The sequence below is a fragment of the Eucalyptus grandis genome, chromosome 11 (genome assembly GCF_016545825.1).
Source record: "Eucalyptus grandis isolate ANBG69807.140 chromosome 11, ASM1654582v1, whole genome shotgun sequence".
Lineage (NCBI taxonomy): Eukaryota > Viridiplantae > Streptophyta > Magnoliopsida > Myrtales > Myrtaceae > Eucalyptus > Eucalyptus grandis.
The window spans coordinates 20,880,930-20,899,681 of NC_052622.1; the positions used below are offsets into that span (position 1 = coordinate 20,880,930).

The following is an 18,752-nucleotide window of genomic DNA, read 5'->3' on the forward strand; positions in this document are numbered from 1 at the left end:
TACAATTAGCCCTAATTAAACATCCATTAAGCTAATCATACAACTAATCTAATTTACATTGAAATAATCTAATCTAATCACCTAAACCTAATTAGACTAATCTAAACACCCCTTAAGCGTCGTTAACTCACTAAGCAATGATTAGAGAATAAACTCACCGGTTTGCACGCCGGTGAGTTCATGGCGACCTCGACACCAAGGCGGTCGATAAACCCCAAGGCGGCGACACCAACGGAGGCCAGAAGACATTGAAAATGGGCCTCGAAGTCTGGAACTTATTGTTGTCTTCTACTTCGATTTGGCCGAATAACCGCAAAGAAGAAACCCAAGAACTCAACGGCGAAAATGGGCCGATTGGAGCTCCGGCGAGCGGGTGGTTGGCAACCAGCGGCTCTCGGGGTCAAGAGGATCTTGCTGGTGGTTGGCATGGGTGGAGGTAGGGTAGAAATGGGGAAAAAATGGCTGAAAACCGCGAAATGGGCGAAACAGGCGAAACCAGGCGAGTCCATACGGTCCGGCGAGCGGCGGCTTCGGGCGGCCTTACGGGACGGCTGGAGAATTGTTCTGGTGAGCGGCGAGGTGCTCCGAAACGGTCTGGATGTCGTCTTCGCGGTGATGGGTGGCTCGTTCGCTGATTCAGCCGGAAGTTAACTTTTACTTAGATCTTTGGCGAAAGGTCGGCTGGAGCGTAACCGGAACGAGGGAAAAACAAGGGAGGAAAACGGCCCACGATGGCCTTCCGGGCGTACGACGATGGAGGGGCTGGTGAGCTCGGTTTCCTTTGGTTCTCTTGAGCTTTTCCTAAGCCTTAACCATGGAGAAAGCCATGAATGAAGGAAGAAGATGGTCTGCTGAAGAGGGGGGCCTCCTTGGTTGCTCACTAGAACTCAACATTTGTCTAAATCTCATTTGTTTTGCCCCCACCATGACATCACATGACATCATCCACTCTCTCTCCTCAATCTTCCTCCACAACCTTGCCAATAGGTGCAAAATAGCTCTCCCCCATGGTATACGAATTTCATATATTTGTACATCAAATTCAATCAATTCTCACTCAATTCCATCCAATTGAAGCTCAATTAAATCAACCCATGTATCCTCGGCCTTCTCATGACATTTCCTCGTCAAATGATCCAACTTGCATCTCGAAGATTCGATTAAAAACGGCCCTTTGACAATCTCGAACAAAAACGGCATTACTTTGCTTTTCCGCCAAAAATCTCGGTTTGTAGAATAATCTTCGGAGATGAGTCGACATTCCTAAAATGAATTGTGACTTGACAGAACTTCCAATTTCGTAATCGGGTTCAATTTCACGGTTAAATTCAATCGCGCGACTTTAGTGTGTCATAATCTACCGGGTAGCTTTTAGGAATTTTCTGGCAATTAACTTGTGGTTGATTATTTTCAAGCCACAAAGTGCATCTTCGACATATTGGCGACTCTCGATTATCGTAGAAATCTCGAGGTTTTAAATACGAACACAGGGTACCAAAACAATAGGGAAATCGGTCTAGTGCCGATCAACAAGAATTGTGCAATTAGGTAGAATCACCCACACTGAATTACATGGTTCTGTTGAATCGACCTATCTCCGGTCTCTAATCGATCTGTGCCGTAATGGCCATTGCATATTAGTACGGTCGAGCAATCGGTTCCTGATCGAATTCTCAAGTCTATTGCGTTTAGATTCCTTAACGGCTTCACATGATAGACTAGTTATCTCGCAAGTGGCCAACTCAGAGAAGAAAGATATAGATGCGAAGATGAAATACCCGACTTATTTAATTGAAACCAGAATTGGAAAATCGGGATGTCACACCATTGAGGATGAAGCATGGGATCTATTGCGCAACTCAGTTATTTAATACTATGGAAGTCCTATAAGAATGATTGCTGCAAATGATCAAACCAGTTCTAGCGTTTTGAACTATGATCAGGTCCTGATTCATGATTTCATTCCTTCTGGTATAGCTTTCTCTTGAAGGGATAGTATGATATTGTGCGGAACTTCATCCTTCACACTCTTCAGTTGCAAGTATATATTATTCAATTGCCATTGATGTAACTCATTTCAATTGTGGTTGTCCTTGCTTTTGTTCCAACGTTCAACTATTGTTGTCAGTATATGTTTGTTGTATTGAGTTTCTAGGCTTATCTATCTCAATATCAGATGCACTTTGGCGACTGCACTTCGAGTTTTTTAAATTAATCTAATCACTGTTGGTTTCTGTGATTCTGATGATATATGCTTACATGGTGAAGGAACTTTGTTGTGTTAACTAAAAGATGCTCTTCATCAGTTTTGGGGCTCTTACTGTAGTTTGGATGTACACCATGCCTTTCACCTGAAGGATAAGAAGAATTCTAGTAATTTAATCTTTCCATTGCTCTTTGACATCAGACTATACAGTCCTCTGTTAGCATCACTTTGTGCTGATAAACCAAAGCGCAAAAGGTGTTTTGAGTTTGAGGCGCACTAGATGAAGGTCCATAGTTGTTCTTCTTTTAAGGGCTGGGGAGCTCAGTTTGAGTTTTGAAACTCTTGCCATTTCTCCCGCCGAGAGGGGCATAAAAAGAACTCCCAAAAATCCAGAAAAATTCAAGCAATTGAGCAATGCGGCATCATTTAAGAGTGTGCAAAAGAACCGGGCACCATATGAAAGTATTGACACATATACTATTCTTACTCCCTATTTCTCCTCATGGTCTTCGAGCGGGTGAGTAAAAAAAAAAAAAAGCTTAAGAAAATTTGAAGCACAATGGAAACCCCCTCCAAAAAAAAAAAAAGAACGAAAAAGAAACATAATGACGTGTAAGAAAAAAAATTAGAAAAGAAAAAATTGGAAGAGAATTGGCAAATTCTCGAGCAAGTGGACCATCAAAATTTTTCCCGTGACCGGCGTGTGGGCCTCATTACTGTAAAGAGAGAGAGAGAGAGAGAGAGAGAGAGAAAAGGGAGGAGAGACGAGCCTTGGCTTTCTAATGTTAAAAGAATGCCCGACATTCACGGCATCCCTCGCTCCCTCCACATTACCGCTTAGATCTGGGGGCAACTCATTGTTGGGCGTGGCTGGGGTAGAAGTCGAGCGGTGGGAATATGTAGGGCTTGGTGGCCGCGGTGGAAAAGGCGATAATGACGGATGAACAGTACGAGAGGCAGTAAAACAAAAAAGAACGAAGAGAGAAGGAAAGGAAAGGAAAGGAAAAAAAATCTAAAAAATTCAACAAAAAAATTCAAAATGAGGTCATATTGAGTGGAGTTGTACATGTTAGATTGCCGGTGTGCCACGTAGAATGGTCGGAGTTGACTAGACCTCTATGTCGGAATTTCCTAACCTAAATTAATTGAGTGACTTGCATTGCAAGTAGATTACTATCTTCTCAACTTTTCATGGATTGAAAGTGCAACACAACCATGGTGGATCCAAAGGAAAAAAAAAGACTCTTTACCTTAAAGAAGATTTATCAAATAAGCCAACGCTCCTTCTGCAAAGTTCATTTAATTCAATAAATAAAGGGAAAAAGCCACCAAAAACTCCAAACTTTGCCTAGAGTGACACATTTATCCCGAACTTTGTTTTGTGACGTGAAAAATCCCAAAGTTTGCTAACTCGACACATTTACCCCAAACTTTTATTTGTGACATAAAAACCTTGAACTTTCATTTGTGTGACACATTTACCCTAAATCATAGGGGCATTTTGGTCTTTTTACTTTTAAAAACTTTTTTTTTTTTTTTCCTTATTCTTCTTTCTTTTCTCCACTGGCCATGGCGGAGGGAAGCCGGCGTCCCGGCGAGGACTGCCCGCCGACGTCCGGCCCTCGTTGGCGTCGGGCGAGGGCCTCCCAGATAGATCTCGGCGAGGGCACCTCGCCCGACGCGGCGAGGGTGGGCCTCCTCGCTGACGCCCCGGCGAGGGCGGCCCTAGCTAGCCCAGGCGAGGGCGACCCTCACCGACGCCGGCAAGGGCAGCTCTCGCCGGACGCCGGCTCCGCCATGGCCGGCGGAGGGAAGAGAGAAGAAGAAAAATAAAAAATAAAAAAGAATAAGAAAAATAGAAAGAATAAGACGAAAATACCCTTAATGGGATAAATGTGTTACAGTTAGCAAACTTCGATGTTTTTTATGTCGCAAAACAAAGTTCGGGAGAAATGTGTCACTACAAGCAAAGTTGAGAGTTTTTGGTAGCTTTTTCCCATAAATAAACTCAAGTGGCACTCACCTAGCCAATACTTATATATCCGGTCATCTTCACTGCCCGCTCTTTTTGCTTTTTTCACCTCCCTTTTTCTCATTAAAACTAAAAGCAACACGACCTCCCGCCATCAATTATTAACAGAGTCAAGTCAAGACAGCAAGTCATTTGGCAGAAACAACAAAGAATGGTGCCAATTTCCAGGTAGTTTCCAGCATCACCTCTCTTCATGCCTTGCAGCTACAACGAAGAGTGCCGCCAATTTCCTGGTAATTTCTAGCATCACATCTCTTCATGCCTTGCAGCTACAACGAAGAGCGCCGCCAATTTCCTGGTAATTTCCAGCATCACCTCTCTCCATACCTTACAGCTACGAAGAGTACTACAAAAAATCAAAGCATCTGCTGGGTGCCAATGACACAAAAATCTTCAGCGAATTAAACAGAGCCAATAAAAAAGAAGAACGCCAATGTCCAGAGAGTCAGATTCTCGCCGCAGCAAAACCATCGGCAGCAGTGGTTCTTCCATTGTGTGGTCAATGTCAAAACGACGGATGTTAGGGGCGGAGATTCAGCAGAGGGGATAGGTTTTTGCATCTTTAGAGCGCCTCAAAGTCTGTCCGAGATCAATCCAGAAGGCTTACCAGCCTAAAATTGTCCCGATCGGCCCTTACCACCATGGAGAGCGACACTTTCAAAAGACTCAAGAGCACAAGCGACGATTCTCCACCGATCTGCTCCATCGAACAGACCAAACGACAGACAAGCTAGAGCACTTCGCCGAGGCTTTAAAACCAAAGGAGGAGGAGATAAGAAGGTGTTACTCTGAGGAGTTAGATTTCGACAGCGATGAGCTCATAGGGATGATGGTTCTCGATGGTTGTTTCATCATTGAGCTGTTCTGCAAGTACTACTACCGTAAATCCCCAGGCCACACCCATCTGAAGCATGACCCCTTACTGACTGAACAATGGAGGTTGCCTTTCCTTATGCAGGATCTCGCCAAACTCGAGAACCAGATTCCATGGTCCGTTCTTAAATGTCTATTTGATCTAACTCTGGGGTCCTGGAATGAGGAACATCCTTCTCTATCCGAACTTGCCTTGAGTTTCTTCAATCAGATAGTTCAAAGAAAAGATGATATCTTGAAGAAGTACTTCAATCGGGAAGGAGAACATTTGCTTGATTTCCTCCGTTGTACATACATCCCAGAATCTCAAGAAACAAAGAGAAAGGCGAAGGAAAGAAAGACAAATGATTTCCTTCAACTGATCCAGCCCGCGAATAAGCTACGCCAGGCAGGCATTCAGTTCAAGCCCACCCATTGTGAAAGCTTCATGGACATCAAATTCAGTAATGGTGCCCTGGAAATTCCGGTACTAAAATTTGATGACTTTTTGAGTAGTCTGTTCCTCAACTTCATTGCATTTGAGCAGTGCCACTGTGGATCCTCCAAGCACGTCACGGATTATGCCACTTTCATGGCTTGCCTCCTTAACACACCAGCAGATGCCGAGTTCCTGTGCAACCGCAAGATCATCGAGAGATTCTTTGGGACAGATAAGAAAATTGCCCAATTCTTCAACAACATCGGGAAAGATATCGTGTTCAACATCCGCAAGACCTATTTACGCCATGTGTTCCAGGATGTAAACAGGTATTGCGAGAAGGACTGGCGAGTACATTGGGCCAGCTTCAAGAACACCTTCTTCAAAACGCGGTGGTATCTCCTTACAGCTATAGTAGCTTTCATAGTTTTGGATTTGTCAACAGTTCAGTCTTTATATGCTGTGCTTGCTTATTACCGACCTACTCCTTAGCCACGTTTGATGCATGATCTACTTCTGCTGCTAATTGTTATAGGTCATTAGTGCATGTTTCTGACTCCCTTAGTTGTTTCAATATCATTAGCAATGTCAGTCCGTTATATTCATTTGGAACTATATGATTGGGGGTGAGACTGAATTGTCTTCCAATGAATGATATACCGCCTCTAATTTTTGAGTTCATAAGACTAGAATGAGTTGCAACTCATTAACTTTCCTTGCATTGCCAAGCAAAGTAAGCGTGGAGTCTTTGGACTGAACAGTATAGATAGAGTAATTACTACAATGTATTGGTATAAACGTGGGAAAACTACTCGTTAGCTTTCTATACCTGAACGTGGTTGAGAACTTATTACCTTCAAAAAAGGTGATGAAGACACCGATAGTGATCAAATTTTGCAAATTTTAGCCATGTAAATCCTTAGACTATACTTTTTTGGTTCACTTTATTTATTTCTTTATATACAATGCTCCTTCGACTCATTGTATATTTGAGATAACTAAATAGAGTGGAAAAAGAAAAAGAAAATCAGAAACAAGAAACGGGAGTAGGTGTGCTTATGGGAAGGGACAGAGGCGGGAGATGGTGGCTGGGCTCCCAGCCAATGGTCCGATGAACGTCTATGGGGGCCCACCGCAACTGCCAACATTCCCCCAACACCCACGTAGAGACTGCGGAGAGAAGCAAAAAGAAACAAACGAGGCCACGGCCATCGTCACAGATCTGCTGCGAGGTCTGACCACGGTCGAAGGGGCGATTTTGGACAGGGGCGCCACCTTGCCTGGCTCGCTTGACCCGCACATGCTGGGAGAACAATAAAAATCTGAACAATATTGGATTTACGCAGCAAAACAAAACAATATTCCCTTGTGTAAACCTAATAGGAAACAAGACAATAGAGCAATATAAATATCAAGCACGCAAACACCAAGTGAATTTTTTTTTTTTTTTTGTGAAAAACCTCAATGTGAGGAAACAAAAAAAACTAAGAGACTAGAGTCCACCCAAAATCTTCACTATCAACGAAACTGATGAACAAAGTTCTTCTCTAATAAATATTAGAGGTGCATAGGAGCAAAGACATCAAAAATGTCATTATTGGAAATACAAATGAATTTCACAAGAGATCAATGATAAATCCTACCAAAAAACACACCACAAGATATGGGGAACTTCGATGAAAATCAAACTAATCAAATTCGAAAAGAATATGTCACAAACACACTAACCAAATTTAAACTCAATTGAACCACGAATCGACCTCTAATGTCAGTTTGATAAAAATCAGATATTGCCCTCCACCCAGATTTTCTGCTCTATTTTCTCTCTTATTATCATGTCTCAACAAACATTCACTCTCTCCATATGATTTATCATATGGGCTCAAGCCTTTAGGTTTATAATTTGTTGGATTTCCTCTACATGGGAGTGAACCCAACAAATAGTGCGTCCACATGATCTAAGGCTCAAGCGTATGGTCCCACTTGCCATGGTGATAAACTACCCTTGGGTAAAACCATGATAGCTATTTATATATTTCTTTACAAAAATATATATTTGGTACCATACTTTGGTAACATTTTTGGCTCTAAAAATTTTATATTCTATTTAAGAACAATGAATGGAATCCACGTGCATTACGTGAACTTTATTCTAGGAAGTTTAGCAATCGGTGGATTGGATGTGACATAGCCATTTACTGGTCCATTTGTCATCAAAATTTTCAAATGCCTAACATATGGAGTGCCAAAACTTGACATAGATGAATACTTAAGTGCAAAAAATTAAAAAAATGATATTTAAATGTCAAAATCGGAGCAAAATGAATCACTTATGGCACATTTTATAACGTTTATGTTCTGGTGAACAATTTTTTAACAAAAATAGTTTTTTTTGTTCCTGAGAATAATTTCTAAGTATAAGAACGCACTTGGTAACTGCAAAAAATTTCTACTCCAAGAATAGAGATGCATTTGGTAAACTTGTATAATTTTGTTGTTTCTTTTAATTTATCAACATTTTTCAATATTTTTATTATATTTTTCCTTTTTTTTTTTTTTTTTCTTCTTTCTTCCTTTAGGCCGATCACCAGCTCTCATCGGCCATCGGTCATGGCCAAGGCCGGTGACTGGCCAAAAGGAAGAAAGAAGAAAAAAAAAGAAGAAGAAGAAAGAAGAAGAAAAAAGAGAAGAAAAAAAAGTGTTTCTTGAAATTATTCATGGGAACAAGAAATAACTTTTTCTACTTCTTGTTTCTATTCCAAATCTGTTCTCGGGAACAAAAATATAGATTTTTTGTTCCCGGAACAAAAGTGTTACCAAACGCATTTATGTTCTTTTTTTTTCCCCGAAACAAAATAATATAATTTTTTTTTTCCGAGGAATAGAAACAAAAATAAACAAACATGCCCTTAAATGCCAACGGCGAGAAAATCTAACCAAAATGTTGACGTGACGATTTTCAGCGAGGCAAGTGCAAAATGACGTCGTTTTACTTCTCACGTGGATAAATCATTAATATAAAAATTATTAAATTAAATTTAAAACTAAATTTATTTAAAAAAGAAACAGAGAGAGAGAGAGAGAGAGAGAGAGAGCCTTGGTCGCCGCCTCCTCACCGTTGTTGGCCATTGGCAAGGGTCCGACAACTCTAGCCACCCTCCCCCACCATCATCGCCAACCCTTCCTAGCGATGATGGGGAGGTGGCAACGGAGAGGATTGAGCCCTTAGCTACCTGCAACTGTTCATCTTTTCCTTCCTCTCTCTCTCTCTCTCTCTCTCTCTCTCTCTCTCTCTCTTAATTAAATTTTTAAAATTAAATTTAATTAATTTTTATATTAATATTCAAAATCGTGCCAAAACATTGGCGTTTTGTGTTTCATTGCTGAGTCATCCCTCTAGCAAGCTATGTAGGTGAGCAAAATTAATAAAAAAAATTGCCACGTAAGATTTTTAGTGGGGTTTGCTAGAGGTGGCACTCAAGTATTCCATTTTTAGAAAAAAAGTGACATTTAAGTATCACTTTCCTAACTTTTAACACTAAAATGTCCTCTTGTGTCAAGTTTTGATACTTGAGGTGTACTTTTGCCCATCGTTTTCCTTTGTATAACTTTATATTTGTCTATAGACCTAGTTGGATGGAGTACGTCATCGCTTAGGTACCAAAGCGTTTTCCTAACGTAATATGAGTTTGTTGAATTTTTTTGAATCGCTTCTTTAGAAAATCACAGTTGAGCTATCCTCTTTTGCCAGTGTGAACATCTATCAACAATTGATAAAAGATACCCACATATTATAAATGTGGAAAGAGCCAAAACAACTTCCTTTGAGCTAGAAGACTCTTCAGAACATAAAACTGATTGGAGTAACACCACTGACTTGGAAGATTCGCACTTCTTGTTATATAGTTGTTAACTAGAAAACACTAATACTTTTTTAGAGCATTCATGTCATGTCAAATATTCCACATGTGTCTGATACCCTTCGACACTTTTCGTCACTTGGTCAACATATGACAAAAAATCCGACACCTGATTAACTTTCTCGAACTCTCTAACATTCAAGTTGGAATTTCAACATGCGAGTTTCCGACATTTGATTCCAACAAGTGAGGTTAATTGTAAAAATTTCAAATAAATGATGACTCAAAAGGTATATATGTGAAAAAAAAAATAAAAAAAATAAATAAAAATAATAATAACATGAGAAAAAAGAAAAACCTAATCTTCTCTTCTCTTCTAACTCTCACTTCTCATGATACACAATTCACCCTTAAGTTTTTTTTTCTCTTCTCTTCCGACACGTCTCACACGTGAATCCACAATGTGAATTGCTTGTTTCTTTCTCCAAATTTTATGAATTATTGGAATGAAATTAAATTTGTCGAATTGAAATAATGAATAATTTTAATAAATGTTGGATTAATGCTTTTAGTGTAAATTCATTCTAAGCTTTTTTATTGTTTATTTATTTGTGAATTTAAATCAAATTAATTTGATTGAAATAATTATAAAAATGATAATTTATTATATCTATAAATATACATTTAATATACAACGTGTCCTAACGTATCGAAATTATCTGTTTTTTGAAAAACGACATGTTGACGTGCCATGGCGTGTCATGTTGTGTCGTGTGTTAGTGTCAATGCTTCTTAAGTTGCCGGTGACACTGCTATCTTGTCACACGATCATGAGAGAGCTCTAATATTTCCTTCTAAATATAGGAGATATTTGTTTTGGGACGGCTCATTGAACACGCATGGAGAGAAATTTTTTATCCTTTAAATATATTTTTTTTACCCATGACTTATACCCTATGACTCTACCACCTTGGCACGCAATCTATTAACATCGCCGACCACCTAGCACCACTAGGCTATCGACTAGCATCGGCCGACCACCCAATGCAGTGACTATACCTGGAGCAAGCTTGTACATGACCCCACCACCATGGCCCTCCACTTAAGAAGTGTTAACAATGCGAAGATTCGAACTCATTCTCTCGGTGCTGAGGTAGTAGAGCCCAACTAGCTACACTGCCCACCGGTGAATTAAGATAAAAAGTTTTGACTGTTTGTAAACGTAAAAAGTGAGGTTAAGAGTTTCCAAAAATTATTAGGAATGATAATTTTGTTGTATGTGCTTGTTACGCACTTTTTTGTGCTTTCAATTGCCAATTTTCCACTAAATTAATTCAGAGTTGATGTTGAGAAGATTGACTAGATTGAGCTAGGAACGTGTAGATGTAATCTTCAGTGGATTTTTTGCCCACGATACCATTTGGGCCAGTACTTAACATGTTTATATACTTCATAAAGTGTAATTGGAATTATTCTCACGCTTTAAAAAATAAGTGATTTCAAAATTCAATATGGTTTAGTAAATAATCATGTGCTTCTTAGGCAATATGTGATTGCAAGAGTCCACTATTGTTGACACTCTTTCTCCTTGATATCCAGGTAAAACCTCCCTTGATCAATTCATATGGTAAGGATGTGATCCAACACATGATTGACAATTTTATGTTATGGCAAAACTATCATCTAGAGGGGGTGAATAGGTGATTATGTGGAGACTAAAAAGTTAATTCAAGAATCTAGCGAGACAACTTTTAATGAAGTAGTAAGATCTTATCGGTGCACAATCCTATCACAGAAAATTAAAGGTATAAGGGATAGAGAATTGTATACTCAAAATTATAGTGGTTCGATTTTTGCAAGCCTATGTCAACTTTCCTGTGCTACAGCCAATTGACTGAAATCCACTGATGAGAACCGATCAGAGATTACAAGATCTGAGCTTTGATACTCAAGCTCGTGTGTATAGTTTTTTCACACACTCTCAAACTCTAAAAGGTTACACAATTTCCTTTACTGAATCAAATGCAAAATGATCACAAACACCCTTCAGAATTTTAGAATTAAGAGCAGCAATACTCGTAAAGCAAATTAATTTCCTTCTGCTACGAGATCTCCTTTTATACCCCTCCTGATCCAAGTTGACCATTGGACATGTCTTTGAGAGGATCATCCAGCCAATCCACATGTTGGTCCTGGATTTGGTTGAGAAGATCTGATGGCATGAGGATCGCCGAGGTTGAAGCTTTCCGTAAGATTTGCTGCCCATAAAGCAAGTCAGGTTTCCAAAAGTTGAGTGTCTATGTTTATAAAGAATAGCTCATCATCGAAGATTTAGGAAAGATTGGAATTGTGAAGATTTTTTTATGAAAACCTTCCTTTTTAAGATCCTCCAAAGAGATAACAAGTTTTCTAGTCAATTTAGCCATTACACGAGAAATATATTCCTTCCTAGCCGATTGATTGATTGTCCGAATAGGAAAGCATTATTAGTGACTTTGATTTTGATCGTAATCATTAGACTTTCCTTCCTGAAAAATACTTTATAATCAAATTTCAAAGTTGATAAGTTTTGTCAATCATCAAAACCAATAAGGGAACGTTTTCACAACAATCTCCCCATTTTTTATGATGACAAAATTTTTGTCAAGCAGAACCCTATTTAAAAAATTGTACGATAGATAATAATAAATTGCTTCTTTAATTAAAGCTAATTTAAACAATAAAGTACGAAAATGAGAGATAAGGGTCAAAGGAGCTTTAACCAAATCCCTTAACTTTTACGATGCTACCTGTGTTCTGTTGGATCTCTCCACTTTTTCTCCCTTTTTGTCAACAATCAAAAAGGTAAGTTCCATAATATTAACTACAAACCATAGTATGAATGTCAAACAAAATCATAATGTTAACGTCAAACATAGTACAAATAACCAACCACAACCACAAACAGAGTAGACCACAGCAAAAACAAACCAAACTATGAAGAAATAACGAAAATAGAGAGTTATTTAGAAGAGGATGGTTGGTTGGATGCTAGTCCAGGTGCTGGAGAAAGAGCTGGAGATAGCATTTTATGTTCTGGAGACAATTGAACAAGCACATAGTATTACATATTCTCAAGAGTTCGCTCCAAAAAAAGTCATTCTGCTATCCAGTGTAGTCATAGCAGCCACCAGAGTTTCAACCTTAGTATGGAGAAAAACAGATAATTTCTTCAACTCTACTTGCATCTGATCCTTATGTTCCATCATCCTGAGTAAAGTTTGAAGAAAAATCCTATCTTTAGTGCTGTCAATGATAGGTATTTTTGATGGATTTGTTTCTAATCCAAGCTTCATCACCATGTTAATGTCATTCTGCCTCATTTTAACAGCTTCAGACTTCCCCTCAACCTCTGCAATTCCTTGACCTTTATCCTGCACAATTGGGTCAAGAGTTAAAGTATGAGCAATGAGCGGCTCACCAGATATGCTTATAGTTGCAGTAGGGATCGAATGAGTTGTAGCATCTAGTAGATCAAAAACAGTCTCTTTAGTCACCACTTCAGGAACTTCTTGACTTTCTTGGACTTTTTTAGCACGAGCAGTAGCTTCTGGATCAATAGAAATTCCTTTGTCAGGATCAACATGGATCTTCAAGGGAATGTTTTCAGAGAAAGTTTCCTTAGCATCTTCAACACGAGAGAGCTCCTCTTGTTTCTCATGAGTGTATGCTACAACTCTGGAAAAATCATCACCATTGGTCTGTAAGGATGTATGACTTGTCAAAAACTTTGAACTCAATGGTGTCCACTGAATAAAAAGAGATTATCGAATAAAAATAAGCAGAAAGAGCAGGATAAGTAGGACATTCATTCGTGCACAATGTCGTGCAAAGACAATCATCAAAAAATTGTTTGACATGAATATCGGTGGATTTAAAAAAGTCAAAATCAACCGTCTTTTGTTTGATAACTCCTCTATTTATTAGGGCTCTAAAACATTGTTGGTGTTCTTTAGATTTAATCAATTTATCACCCCAATCAGCATCTACTTCATACTCAGTAACTCTCCTTCGGAAACTAACAAATAGCTTTTCATCGTTATCCCCTCTTTTGCCATCATCTTCAGTTCTTTTATTAGTACCAGAAGTTTCTTCCATTTTCTCCTTTCCTGTTCTAGTTCGCACAACACTAGAATCACCAGCATTAATAGGATGAACGCTTTGAATAGGATTAACAAACATAAGTCTGAATGCTTCTTCACTTGCAAACCCATACTTAGCCAGTAATCGGGAAATCACTTCCTCACTATCTCCTAAGTCGCAATAGTTGATCGTAACTGAGAAAGATTTGAGGAGGCTTCCATACCTTCAACACTGGCAGAAGAATTGGATAGTTCGAAAAACTCAGAATTACCTCTAACTCTTGAATGCAATCCCACAATCCGAACCAGAGGTCTAGTCTTCATCTTTGAAACAGGTTTTGGAGCCATAACTTTGAAAAAGAGGGAAAGTTTCGATCTTTTACAGAGAAGAGAAAGAAGAGTCGAAGGTTTTTTACTCAGAAAAGAGGTATTCTAAAGCATGCTAGTCGATGGAGTTATTGTGGAGAGGCCATGTGACCATCATTTGAATGAAAGCATGTATGCAGCACGTGAGCACTGCATGTTTTAATCTTAAAATGCACCAAAACGTGATATGGATCCTAAATGTAAATGATTACTAGGGACGTGCATAACAAAATTTCTAGAATAGAAATCGATGTCTAGCCAAAACTTGATTTCTCAAATTTTATTCCGTGGACGAGTTTCTGAGTAAAGAAATGTGTTTAATAACAACTCAAAATTTCTATCTCTAAAATAGAATTTCATTTGATAATAGAATAAAGTTTCTATTTCTAGGGGGTGCGGCAATTAGCAGGCAACCAATGATGGGAGGTCGGCAATGGGTGGCCAGCGTCCAACGTCCATGAACTAGTGGCTAGCAACGAGCATCTAGTGATTGGCAGCGAGAGTCCGGCATCCTAGGGTGCGTTTGTTTGCGTTTACGTTTAAAAATTGTTCCGAATGAAATAGAAAAAATGTTTTTACGTTCCTGGAAGTATTTTTGAACAAAACAACGCGTTTGGTAAACTTGTTCGGGAATAAAAAATAAACGAAACATGTTTGGTAAATTTGAATAATTTTTTTTTTATTTTATTTATTCTATTTTTTCTTATTTTTCCTTTTTTTTTTCTTTTTCATTTTTTTCTTCTTTTGGCCGGTCGCCGGCCAAGGCCTTGGCCGGCGACCAGCCGGCGAGGGTCGGCCTCGCCGGGCCACCACCAGCGACGTCGACTCACCCAAATCCGGCGAGGCCGAGGCTCGCGGTCGCTAGGCGAGCTCGATCTTGCCCAGCTCGCCTAGGCCGGGCGTGGTCGGCCTCGCGGCCACCGCGGGCGAGGCCAAGGCTCACCGGCCGGCCATTTGGCGAGGTCGACCTCGTCGGATCTCGGGCGAGATCGGGCTCGCCCGCCGACGCGAGGTCGGCCTTGCCATGGCTGGGCGAGCTCGAGCTCGCCTGCATCCGGCGAGGCCGACCTCGCCACGGCCGGCGGTGAGCCGCGGCCTCGCGAGCCACCGCCCGGTCGGCGTCGGCGAGGTGGGCGAGGCCGAGGCTCGCCGCCGCTAGGCGAGGTCGACCTCGCCGGATAGCTACGGCGAGCCTCGCCGTGGTTGGGCGAGCATGGCCGAGGCCGGCGACCGCCAAAAAAAAAGAACAAGAAAATAAGAGAAAAAAAAAAAAAAAGTGTTTCTCAAAAGTGTTTTAAAAAGAAACACAAAATTTATTTTTTACTTTTATTCTAAAAGAAGAGTTAAAAAATTTTGATTTTAATTTTTACTCCAAATATATTTTTGGAATAGCAATTTGTTCTAGAAATAGAAAAATAAAATTGCATTCATATTTTTATTCCAAATTTATTTCGCAAAACAAAAAGCAAAGAAATAGCAAAGCAAAAATTTTGTCATATGCGCTCTAAGTAAATAATATTTTTGTTTATCAATCTGGGTCTATCCATAATTTATGCAGTAAATGACTAAACGAGATAACTAAAATTTAGGTATCAACACTAATGAACTTGAAATAAAAAATTTGAAATGAATGGAGTGAGCAACTGCAACTTAATGAATAGTACATGTCTCTTTAGGCAAATCAAGTATCCACTATGAAAATTTATAAAGCTATAGTAGAACCTTAATAATCTCAAATCTAGTACATAATGTAGGTGCAATATAAAAAAATGATTTATACCTTTTTCAATAGAGATTACATACATATATTGACATAACAAACTGTAAAATACATGTACAGTCAACTCATAATCACAAATCAAACATCAATGGTCAAACCAGTAGATGCTTCAAACCAAATATGAATGGTCTATTCAATTGACTAGTCTCGTATGCCCAATATCTAACCTAAGGCTCTAAAGGTGGTCCTTATAAGACTCATGTCATTATGTAGAAGTTTGTCCTTAAGAAGTACATATCAATAGTCTAAGGACTCATATAATCATATAGCACTTCATCCTTGATCACAAAGTTCTAGAGGTGGCTCCCAAGAAATTCACATCACCATATAGCCCTTAGTTCTTAATCAACACAATAATTGGACAAGGTTCTAGAGATAGCTTCCATAAATTTACGTTACCATGTAGCAATTAATCCTTTACTAATATGTATACCCAAAAATCAAACCCCTCACTGGGTTCACAACGATGATAGACATCAAACTATCTCCAACAAATCACGAAACTAATCTAGAATCCATATCATAAATCAAAATACATTTCACAAACCAATTTATATATATATATATATATATATATATATATATATCTTTTCACAACAAAATGCCTTTCATAAACTAGTATCACAAATCAGTACATATACCCTTATGCCAATCTCTTTCGTAAGACATTTTCCCAACCAATTCACATAATTCAATTCGCAACCACTTCTAAAGATACTTTACCATGCCATCAAAAGGGTAATAAATGCCCAATTTGTATTTATGCAACAATTATGCTCTACACATCACTTTTTCCCTTTTCATAAATATCATGTCTGCCCTGCCTTCCATAGTCATAAAAAAATTCCTAATGCGGGTTTACATATTTAGAGAAGAGATAAGATCACTTATCTAGGAAAGTCTAAACTAAACCACGAAAGTTGTATCAAGTAGAATTCACAATCCTATTAATTAAATAAGAAATAATATCAAAATCAAGTAATATGCTACCTCATTTATGTATTGACTAAACTAAGCTTAGCTAATAAAACAACTCTTACACGCCAACAAAACGCTTGTCCAAAGCCATTATTCAAAGCTGTCCGAAAGTAATCATTCAAAGCTTTGTATTAGCTCAAAAATTTAAAAATTTGTTCTGACTAAATCGTGACTACATATTAATTTTTTTTTGGACCTTGCAACTCTATCACACCCTAAACTACTATCTTCATATAATTTTACAACTTAACAACTTCAAAATTGGACCCCGCAGTTCAAAATTCACATAACTTCAAATTTATGCCCTAACTCCAAAAAATATTCTGATTAGATGAATAAATGACTTAACTCCTTCCTAGGCTTGCCGAAACAAAGTTAATTTGACTTGGCAGGTTTTGGAGGCGTGCACTTCTCTTCCTATTCTTTTTCCTTTCTTACTCTTTCCCTATCTTTCTTTTTCTTCTTCTTTCTTCCCCTTGTTCGTGCTTGGCCTTTTTGGCTTTATAACTCTTATCTTATTGTATTTTCTTTTAAAGCCCACGACTTTGACCAAGTCAAAAGAGACAACCATTACAAGTATGACACACGATTTGGGTCTTTAGTCCTTTTATTTCATGAGATGTGTATACAGCCATTTTGGGGTGGATTTGAGGCCGCCCTTTGCAACGCGAAATAAGAAAATAAACTAGTCATTTCATGGGAAAGAGCAGAGCATATTTTCTTTTGGCCAGGGAAAGAACAGGGCATGGATCACTATGGAAGAGCTATTTTTTTGTCGTAGTTCGCACGATAGAGTAAAGTTTGCATGGTAGAGTAATTATTGACAAAGTCGCACTAAAGACGGTAACTGCTAACTATTTAGAATTTTAAAACCATATTCAAACATTGATTAAGATTTGCGAAGTCATTTAGCAATTAATTTGGCACGCCAATCTTTATCTCTATGTCCCTAACATGTTTCTTGTCCAATAAAAATTCCGCTCTTCTATTATTTTGCGTCAAGCTGAAAGACTAAGATAACTTACAAAATTGATATATCAAGTAATAGTACAAGTTGTAGGTAGGTAACTCAACAAGTGCTTTATATTAAACACCTACCTAAAAATTTATCAATTGTTTAGTATACAAAATATAATAGTCAATCTTGAGTCAATAGGTGTGTTTTCCGGAAAAATTACTAAAAAAATCCATAGATTTATTGTAATTGTATTAATTCAGTCATAAACTTATTTTTTGGCCAACTGAGTCCTAAATCTTTTGCAATTGTGTCGCTACTTTATCCTTTGCCAAAATTGGTTAGTCGGCGCCAACGTGACCGAGGCTCGGCAATTTTTCATAATATTTTATTTTTTAAAATTATTTTATTAATTTTTCTCTTTTTTTCCTTTTTGTTTTCTCCTCCCTCCTCCTCCCTCCTTCTTCCTTTGGCTCTGGCGATTGGCTAGAGGGGAGGCTCGTCCCTCTATGCGAGCTTGCCCAGTTGCCTTAATCTGGTGACTAGCCAGCCCTCCCCTCTGGCCAATCATCGGAGCAAAGGAAGAATGAGGGAGGAGGAAGAATGAAGAAGAAGGGGAAGAGAGAGAGAGAGAGAGAGAGAGAGAGAGAGAGAGAGAGAAATGGAATTTTTTTAAAAAATCAATAAAATAATTCAAAAATAAAATATTATTAAAAAGTAGTCGATGGTGGCTATGTTAGTATCGCTGACCAATTTTGGTCGAATTGACTAAATTAAGATAATTGTAAAAAGTTCAAACTTAATTGTTTAAAAAAATAAATTTATAAATTAATTGACATAATTAAAATAAATTTTAAAAAAATTCATATAATCCAAATGAATTAACCTAGTACTATGATTTTGTCCTCATGCTGAGTCACACCACCGGTTGAAATTGAGATGGGATTTTGATTATTATTATTTTATTTTTTTATTTTTTGGTCGGTAGACAGGATTTTGATTCGACTGTCTATAAATAATCCTGCGAAACTTCCTGGCACCTTCCTCGATGTACCCGGACCAGAAACAACCCGATATGACGGAAAATTTGGGCCACGACCTCCATCAAGGTCAAATCTTCTCTCTTTCGGATCGGAAGTCTGACATAGAGAGCATCAACAAAA

The 18,752-nt window shown here is 38.6% G+C and overlaps 1 protein-coding gene across 1 annotated transcript; it reads left to right on the top strand.

Annotated features, from left to right (window-relative positions):
- Nucleotides 1–4,293: 4,293 nt before the first annotated feature.
- Nucleotides 4,294–6,210, top strand: LOC104427434 (UPF0481 protein At3g47200). Its single transcript, XM_010040530.2, has 2 exons — nucleotides 4,294–4,406; nucleotides 4,508–6,210. Exon 2 carries the CDS (start codon nucleotides 5,065–5,067, stop codon nucleotides 6,019–6,021), a length of 957 nt encoding a protein of 318 aa, XP_010038832.2. The 5' UTR covers nucleotides 4,294–4,406; nucleotides 4,508–5,064; the 3' UTR covers nucleotides 6,022–6,210.
- The last annotated feature ends 12,542 nt before the right edge of the window (nucleotides 6,211–18,752 follow it).

Bases quoted from the DNA above. Each gene is read 5' to 3' on its own strand.
- LOC104427434 (XM_010040530.2), top strand. From the start codon at position 5,065: ATGATGGTTCTCGATGGTTGTTTCATCATTGAGCTGTTCTGCAAGTAC.